The 10,064-nt window shown below is 35.3% G+C and overlaps 1 protein-coding gene across 1 annotated transcript in view; it reads left to right on the top strand.

The window, feature by feature from the left end:
• Window positions 1–256: 256 nt before the first annotated feature.
• Window positions 257–10,064, top strand: part of LOC116588733 (cysteine-rich secretory protein 2-like) — a 28,771-nt gene continuing 18,963 nt past the window's right edge. The window contains exons 1-3 of the mRNA XM_032340223.1: window positions 257–488; window positions 623–659; window positions 7,848–7,918. Coding sequence (XP_032196114.1) covers window positions 477–488; window positions 623–659; window positions 7,848–7,918 — 120 coding nt within the window. The 5' untranslated portion in view covers window positions 257–476. The remainder of the gene's footprint in view (window positions 489–622; window positions 660–7,847; window positions 7,919–10,064) is intronic.

Raw genomic sequence — 10,064 nt, 5'->3', positions numbered from 1 at the left:
TACAATAATGACCACACAGCATGCACACTGAAGCAAAGCTAGTTTTACTTGCAGAAATGTATGCATACAAACAAGTGTCTACATTTAGTTTCTGTGAGATTTCCCACAGTACTGGCCACGTCAGAGCTCCCAGTAAGTAAATGTGTCAATATATGGACTCATTCTGCATCCTGGGAAATATCCAGAAGAAAGACATTTGCTTTAAATGAGGAAACATCTTTCCCAGCTCCAAAGGAGGAAAAGCTCTGCACACAGTCTTCTACCTGTCTTCCTCTAGATGCAGGAAACATTAAATACACTCCACCCAAGTCTGCAGAGAATTCAGTTCTAGGAACCAAAGGAGTACTTGAGAATAAATGCACAGCAAAGGGGACATCTAAGGACATCACTTGAGCTGAAGAAAAGCCATTAAAAAAAAAAAAAAGGCATGTGCAGAATCACAAGATATTGCCAAAACTGCAGTTAGACAATCAGCAATGAGACTATTGGTATGACAAATCCTGTTTCAGACCTGTTGACTTAGATTTACTTGCACAACCATAATTGGCCAAAAACAGGAAATAAGGGTAATATATATATACTGCTCTGACCTTCTATCTTTACACCCTCCTTCCTCCTACAGATAAAGCCGATGCTTCACCTGGCTCTGAGAATCAACAGTAAGTAATGTATTTTTTAAGGTGAACATTTTATCGTGCAAATATTATTTATGCTTTTTTGGTGGTAAATGATATATTGTATAAGAATCTATGATTTTCAAAACTCTGCTAATAACCTTTACTGAAAGTAATGAACTTAACTTTTATACTCTTTTTAAGCTCAGAAAGTAACATGTAGCTTTACTATTCCAAACACACTTTTAGCTAATTTAATATCTAAATTAAATTTCACTTTTCATTGTAAAATAAGTATATATTTTCCATATCTATGACTTTTGCAAACAATTGTACTAAACTGCCTTTAATAGAAAAATGAAAAACTAAGGATATATGTGTTACATATTTCCATTTTAATAATTTTACTAATATTCACATATATAGATATGTGTTGATACAGACATTATTAAAATAAGGAGCAGAAGCTATTGCTAATAATTTTCAATCTATCAAAACAAAATGATAACACAGACGTAGAGATAAAAAAAAATTCCATTAGCAATTATCAGCAAAATAAAATTTCCCTCATGAAATTCACTCAAACCAAAATAAGGCAGAAGACTTAGAAGTTTTCTGATCAAAAGTTAATCTACACAAGCAGCTACATTTATATGAAGATTTGAATATAATTATCTACTGAGGATATTTTATAAGGAAGCAATTGCCACAAAGAACTTTTATTTTTGGCAAATAAGAAGTGATACCTAGGGACAACATACAAGGAGATATTTACCCTGCAGAGGGAGGATTTGATTTTCAAAATATTTTATTAATGTCCTTCTCTACAGCTAGCTGCCATGCAGGGAGCTTAGGGAGGATTTTACTGTGCCAGAGAAGATCTGGTGTTGTGTCTTTTGCCAGTTAAAACCAAAGCCTACATTTGCTTGAATGACTCACCCTCTGGAGGATCATCAAAGGATATTAAAGCAATGTCAAGTTGCAAAGCCAGGAACTACTCTATAATGTCGGGTAGGAAGGTCAGTTTGTGCCCCTGAACTAAGGTCAGATTTGTAAGGGGAAGAAGTAAATTAGGAGGAAGAGTCAGACCTCAAGATCTAAATTAGATAGTGCTAATAATTCTAATAATGCCATTTAGTAAATTCAAGTAAGGAGCAGAAAATCATATGTAGAAATGAAAAAAACAAAACAAAACAAACAAACAAACAAAAAAACCTTGCTTTTGGGAACTGTCAAGGTGGCTACTATTATTTAGATATCTTTACAGATGTCCTAGGTGGTGAAGTCTAGAAGTTTGGCAAACTCTGTATAGTGTCAACGGCTGCTTCCTGTAGTATAGAAAAGTGGTTGAAATGACAGAAAGTGACCAGAAGGAAGATTAATATGACATATAAGGTTGAAAGATTGCATCAAACACTTTTCTGTGCTGATTGATACATAGATGTCTGACTACCCGTAATGCCCACATTACACATGTTGTGTTGATGGTTTTAATTTTTTAAAGATTTTATTAATTAATTAAATAATTTATTTATTGAGAGAGAGGGAGAGAGAGTGGGAGGAGGGGGTAAGAGAGAGGGAGAGACTCTCAAGCGGACTCTGGGCTGAGCCCAGAGCTGATGGGGGTGGGGGAATGAGCTGGCTCCTACTACCCTGAGGTCATGACCCCAGCCAAATTCAAGTGTAGGACAGGTAATTGACTGAGCCACCCAGATGTCCCTGGGCTGATGTCTTTAATGGTATTTCTTCTGGTCTAATTGTTTGAAACATTTCCATCCCTCCTTTCAGGAGCTAGGGCTTTAAGGCCAAACTGTCTGGGTTTATCCCCGGGTTCTTCTGCATGCAACCACATGACATTGCATTATTAAAAATCTGATCTTGGGACTGCAGATCTGTAAACTAGGGTATTGAGTAATATTATGTACTCTCTAGATTGTTAGGAGTTTTAATGAGCCCGTAAAGAGTGACACAGTGCTTCACACAAAACGCAGAATCACCATATGAATGCATTATTGTATGGCTCACTTAAGGGCAAAGGAATATGACCCTGAAAATTTGCATATAAAGCATTTTATCTATTTATGAATTTAATTCCTCTCCTTATACATTCACCTTTATTGGTAATGCTTAAGAAGGTTCTGGCTTTAATTTTCTCCGCATAACAAGGTAATTTTCCCAGAACCATATGCTAGACAATCTGTTCTTCCTCTAATGTTTTTTTATGCTACCTTGTTTAGTCTGTGTCTTAAATTTTCTATTTACTTTCATTGGCCCATTTTTGTCCATTTCTAATATAATATCCAAATTTTGTCAATACATGTTTGAAGCCTATTTTAATAACTAATATGAAAAGATACCCAAATTAATCCTTCTTATAAATGGTATATTAGTTATTCATGGGCCAATCAGAATTTTTATTGGGATTATAAAGATTTTTTATATTAATTTAATTAGGATTGATATCTCTATTATATTAACACATACTATTTAAAAGCATGAAAATCTCTCAATTTATGTGGATTTACTTTTATGCCCCTTTCTGGGGTTTTAAAATTGTTTCCCAAAAAGATTTTTTATTCCTGGTTATTTCATTTTTGTACTATTGTGAGTTGTATGTTTTCTTTTTAATTTGATTTTCTACTTGAGTGTTGTTAGTATATGGCAATGGTATTTTTATTGGTTGATATTACATCTTGCAAACTTTTGATTATGATGTATTCTCTAGGTAAATGGCCATATCATTTTTAAAGATTTTTTTTTTAAGATTTTATTTATTTATTTGACAGAGAGAGATCACAAATAGGCAGAGAGACAGGCAGAGAGAGAGAGAAGGAAGCAGGCTCCCTGCTGAGCAGAGAGTCCAATGCGGGACTCAATCCCAGGACCCTGGGATCATGACCCGAGCCGAAGGCAACGGCTTAACCCACTGAGCCACCCAGGCGCCCCAGCCATATAATTTTTAAATAATACTAATATTAGCTCTTCCTTTACAAGACTTACAAATGTGTGGGGTTTTTGTACGGCTTGGATCAAGACCTCTCCAACATGATGTTTAACAGTACTAGTGACATTGCTCACTCTTTTTTTGGTCTCAATATTAAATGAATTCATCTAGAGTTTCTCCAATAACTATATTTGTTAGAGATATTTGGTTATATTTCCATTATCAAATTAATAATCTCTACCTTCCTTCTTCTTATTTTTAACTATAATAGGAGTTACATTTCACAACATATTTTGTCACATGATTTTTATTTAGTACAGTAATATGATGAATTGGACCAATACATTTTCTAATTTGAATTATTCTTTTTTTAAATTTTTGAATTATTCTTACAGTTCTGATATAAAATTTATTTGATCATAAAAATCTTTGTTTCCATAAAACAGACTTCTCAGGCAAGGTAAGCCTATATAATTTTTTAAATATATGTTTTTATTAATTAGTAAGCATTGATATGATGTCATTAGAGAGAACAACTTATTTATTTCCAAGTGAGTGTTTCTAACTTATGGTGGCCCTAACATTAATGTAAAGAAGCAGCAATATGCTATAATTTAATTGTATATGTAAGTTTATGCTTCAGAAAGACACAATTTCCCCTGCTGTCTGTAATTAGTAGTAAACCATCAATACTTAGAATTGTAAATCTTTGACTTTTCTCTAGTCACACTTATGAGTAATTACTGATCTCTTGAAAAAAAGAAAATTATGAATGGCAGAGCAGAAAAACTATATAAAAGAAGAGAGTTGGTAACATGCATGTAGCAAAATAACTCTTTTTAGGGAAATGATTTAGAAAGAATCAAAGTTTGTTCCTAAGGAAATAACAGCGGAGACATATAACATTACACATTTAGAAATTGTCTACATGTAAGTAAATGACAGGAAAAGGCAGTTACTTTCCTAATTCATCCTAATGCTCTCTCTGTAACTCTACCAAATGGATGTGCAAATAAAACATATCCTATCTACACTTGTTATTTAGGGAGTCCTCTGGGAGAGAGACATGAGGTAGAACTAAATGCATTGCTCTTACAACTGATAACAGGTTTTTATCATATTTACTGTATCTAAAATATTTACTTCCAGAGCCTTGTTTTATACTGGGTCCTTCCCTGTCCTTCTCCAAAGTCCCAGAAGGGATCAAAGCAAAAGAAGATAAAACTTTACATTTTACTTTTTCACAAATGGGAAAATCCAACAAGCTCAAAGTGTGGGCACTAGAATGATGGGCTCCCCTAACGATATGCCAAGACAGAGGATGGGCAGGAATTCTGTCGTATTCACTTGACCATGCTCAATAATATCAAGCATGCTATCATGGATAAAGTATGGAAAACCCGATGGATGCCTATTAAAGGAAAGAACAGTATCTGACTGACACTTACTTGCAAAAAAAGGGAGGATCCTTTTTGTATTTTGCTCTCACATTTTCTAGGAGGCCCACTTGAGGCCATGACAGAGGGATGTGCATGCCCAAGGATACTAGTGTAGGAGAGAGTCCTCTGGAGACTTTGCAAACTCCTATCACTCCATCACTGAGCAAGTACAGAGTGAGGTGTCTTTAGTCATAGCTACTCACAATGTAGTTCAGAAAAAAAATCAAATGTATAGAAATTGAGGGAAATAAGACCATGAACATGGATCAGAAAAAATTGAATAAAATCAAAATTTACTGGGTGGGCTTTAAATGTTCCTACCCAGAGACAAGGTTAGTGTTTTGGGAGTTATCTATGACTTTCTTTGGAGAGGGAATTCAGAAATGTTCACAGTCTTGAAGGATGTGGCTAAAATCCAGGTTAAGGATTAACGTGATCAAAGGACATATGCTCAAAGGATAATGAGGTTATTAATGAGGAGCCCATCCTGACTAGAGTTATTGGGGAAAAAAAGATTATCTAATGAATAATGTACCAGGTTGTGTTCCCCAGGTAACAAAATCTGAGACACAGGAAGTTGAAGAATATGGGATGAATTCCCTAGGAAGGATGGAAAGAGAACCAAGGTACTTTAAGGTGAGGTGAAGCTGTGGTAGAGTCTTAGGGGAGGCTTCAGTCAATCAGCTGAAGTGCTGAGAGATTTCTGCTGTCAACGCTCCCAGCTGAGGGCACAAGCATCCCAAATGGTAACACTAATGTTAATGCTAAGACAGTATGTCTTATGTATGTATATGCATACATTTTTAAAATATTTTCAAATTGCTCTAACATTACTTTTCAAATTGCTCTAACATTACTTATCTCATTCTCAAGAACTGTATGAAGTGATCCTATGTCACCATAGTCTAACTTGATAAAGATTTTCAATTTCATATAGCTAGTTGAAGAGGAGCTGGGTAAAATAGAATTAATGACAACAACAAAAATGCAGGCTTCTTAACACCTATAATGCACTCTTCCCATTCTCACATACCAGGTGCCAAGGTTAGGTGTTTAAGTTTGCTCAGTATGGGACCAGGTATTTCTGAGAAACAAAAATGCCTCTGTGGACACTAGATTTATGTGTTTTTTTAATACATAATTAAGTTAATTTTTCTTTCCATATTCTTTCATTTCTGTTTTCAGTTTTTCATTTTATTTTCTCACCTCTTCCTCTGTTCTACCTAAAAATTACAGTATAAACAAAATCAACTTTTTATTGTTATAAATATTATAAAAATAATGTTATAAATATTATAATGATATAGAAGAGTTTAAATTTCTAAAGCATTGTAGAAATTCCTGCATAATTTGTATACCTTATGGGACCCTTATAAGAATATGTTGCCAATTTTGTGATTTTCATTCCAATTGTTTCCCTTCCTTTTCTAGTTAGTAAATGGACAAAAATACCTCATTAAGATGCCAATAAAATTCTTCATTATATCAACAAAATTACATATATAAAGGCTATCTTTTCAATATTTTCAACACAAGATGGATATTCTAAGAAAATATTATTTGAGCTAAGTTGTATGAGCTTTATTTTATATTTGCAGAATAACAGAAAAAAGATTGACTTAATTGTTAATATTGTGTTTTTTTCTAATTTTTTTTAATTTCTAATTTTGTCAAATGTGTTTAGTAATCTACTAAATGTGTTTAATAAACCAGCTATTTAATAGCCATGAAAATATTTATAACAATGTAAGCCTTTTTCGTCAAGGCAGTATGTTCATTAAATTCTTCCATTCTTACCTGGAACTCCATGCCCCAAAAAGTATAATACAATTTCGTGGGAACTGCATTTTGAGGTTAAGAGAAACTTGGGTTCTGTCCTAGCCATATGCTATCTAGCAATGATACCATCAGGAGGTGACTTAATACCTCTGTGCCTCTGTTCTTATCTTACACAATCACCATAATGCCTAAACTTTTGGCTACACCAGGTTGCCAAAAAGAAACTAATACGTTAGACAAAATCAGAGGCACTTTCCCAAGAGTTTATCATCTTTTTGTATATCTCCCAACACATGAGGGTTGTCAGTATCACTAAGCAATAAAATTTCTTTTGTTATCTTAAAACTCATGGCAGGAAAGAAATGGCAAGTGATCATTAGTGATTTGAAAAGATATTAATAAAGGTATATTTATAAAGGATTAAGAAGGGTTTAAGGTGGGCGCCTGGGTGGCTCAGTGGGTTAAGCCGCTGCCTTCGGCTCAGGTCATGATCTCAGAGTCCTGGGATCGAGTCCCACATCGGGCTCTCTGCTCAGCAGGGAGCCTGCTTCCTCCTCTCTCTCTGCCTGCCTCTCTGCCTACTTGTGATCTCTCTCTGTCAAATAAATAAATAAAATCTTTAAAAAAAAAAAAAAAAAAAAAAGAAGGGTTTAAGGAAACCATTAAGACCTAATACAATAGTACCCCTGTATTACTAACAGTTGGGAGCTATTACTTCTGAGTGCGCAGGGTGAAGAAGCCATTCTTAGAACCAAGAGTTGCTACATAGGCAAGAGTGTGGAACTAGGGTGAAATGGGCATTATATACTTGACATTTATATGTGTACGTTGAAGGCTTCAATCAAGTACTTCCTTTTGTTCTTTAGGTCCCTATTGGAGGGTGGTTTCTGGGTGAATTCATTATCATTCAGTGGCATCATGTAACAAATCTCCTCTGGCTATATTACTAATGAATTTGGAACAACTGAAATCACTACCTTGTTTTGTTTTGGTTTCCCCCTGTATTCCTCAGAAGTTCATACACTAAACAATCCAATGCAGGTCTTTGTTCCCTTTGTTTTGCTTTCCCAGCAATGGTCTTATTCCTGGAGTTGCTGTTCCTGGCTGTTGTTCTGCTTCCATTCTTTCCTGCAAATGGACAGGTATGGTCAAGGTTGAAATATTTTCAGAATAATTGAAGCAATCTATACATAGAAAGCTAATAGATCAATTTCCATAAATGAAAAGGAATAGAGAGTCTGGTACATGACAAAGTACTCACTGGTTGCTCAGGTACATAACACAATTAAATCTAAAGCTGTGGTGACCAATGTTGTAGCCTCTAGCCACATGAGGGTGTTGAACACTGGAAATACAGATTTTTCAGAACTGAGATCTGCATATATACATTGCAGAATTCAAGACTTAGTAAAGAAGGAAGGTAAGATATTTCATTAGTAATTTTAATATTGATTGCATGATGAAAACAAATTTTGAATCTATTAGATAAATAAGTATATCATAAATACCAATTCAATCTGTTTATTTTTTTCTTTTTCAAAGTGGCCACTCAGAAATTAGAATTACGTTTGATGCTATCATTATATTTCTATCACCTTGTCTAGAGATGTTTTCTGATTTCCTTTTATTTAATTCATTACAATGTGATCCTCATAGAAAGTTAGAAAAACTTCTTCACATATATCACATTTATTTTCATAGTCATTGTATAAGAATAATTATACCTATTTTTTAAATTATAAAAATAAACTTTGGTAAGAGGATTAAGTATTTGGATTTTTTTCATGGTCTTACAATTAGTATATAAAGAATAAGATGATCCAATTATTTATAATATGCTGCTGCACTTTAATAATCTTAAGAACAAGATTAACCTTTCTCTTAAATGTTTGGTGGGTAGGTGTCTATATAAAGTGTCTATCTTCTGATCAGAAAAACCCTGAATGTGAAGTTTGGTCATTGCTGTCTGTTCCCTTATTCTCCCTTAACTCTGAGCTAACAAGAATAGCTAAGACTCCACAGATCAGACTTTAGACTAGGCCAATACTCAGGTGGTATTCAGAAATACAGTCATTATGTTATTATAATTAATTTTCAATCTGCGGACAATTTATGCATCATGTACATCTTCATTCAAAAAGTTTGCCACCTGGGGTGCCTGGGTGGCTCAGTGGGTTAAGCCGCTGCCTTCGGCTCAGGTCATGATCTCAGGGTCCTGGGATCGAGTCCCGCATCGGGTTCTCTGCTCCGCAGAGAGCCTGCTTCCTCCTCCTCTCTCTCTCTGCCTGCCTCTCTGCCTGCTTGTGATCTCTCTGTGTCAAATGAATAAATAAAATGTTTAAAAAAATAAATTAAAAAAAAAGGAAAAAAAAAAAAGTTTGCCACCTTCCCAATCTCTTTCCTAGAGATTTTTTTTAAAAAGTTTTATTTATTTATTTGACAGAGAGAGAGAGAGAGTACAAGCAGTGAGAGGGGTAGAGGGAGAGGGAGAAACTGAACAGGAACCTAACTTCAGGAGAGATCAATCCTAGGACCTTGGGATCATGACCTGAGCCAAAAGCAGACTCTTAACAGACTGAGCCACACAGGTGCCCCTAAAGATTTTTCTTCATGGTCTTTTCCAATCCCCTGTTATCTCTCTGGTCTGTCTCTTGGTCTTCATTTATAAAATTATTTAAAATATAGATATATTTTTCTCTTTCGCACTGCCAAATATTTGCTAATCAGAATCCCTACATACCTTTTGCCCTGTACTTTTTTTTTCTGTACCTTCTTTTTCTTCTTTTAAAGGTTTTATTTATTTGTTTGACAGAGAGAGAGAGATCACAAGGAGGCAGAGAGGCAGGCATAGAGAGCAGGGAAAGCAAGCTCCCTGCTGAGCAGAGAGCCCAATGGATGGGGGGCTCCATCCCAGGATTCTGGGATCATGACCTGAACTGAAGGCACAGGCTTAACTCATTGAGCCACCCAGGTGCCCCAATTTCCTGCACTTTCTTTTTTTTAATTTATTTTATTAACATATGATGTATTATTTGTCCCAGGGATACAGGCCTGTGAATCATCAGGCTTACACATTTCACAGAACTCACCATAGTCCATACCCTCGTCAGTATCCATAACCCAACCACCCTCTCCCTACTCCCCCCACCCCCCAGCAACCCTCAGTTTGTTTTGTGAGAGTCTCTTATGGTTTGTCTCCCTCCCAATCCTATCTTGTATCATTTTTTCCCTCCCTACCCCCCACAACCCCCTTCCCTGCCTCTCAAATTCCTCATATCAGAGAGAACA

The sequence above is a fragment of the Mustela erminea genome, chromosome 4, assembly GCF_009829155.1.
Source record: "Mustela erminea isolate mMusErm1 chromosome 4, mMusErm1.Pri, whole genome shotgun sequence".
Taxonomy (NCBI): domain Eukaryota; kingdom Metazoa; phylum Chordata; class Mammalia; order Carnivora; family Mustelidae; genus Mustela; species Mustela erminea.
The sequence above is the reverse complement of the archived record's forward strand: the minus strand, read 5'-3'. Positions and strand labels throughout refer to the sequence as shown.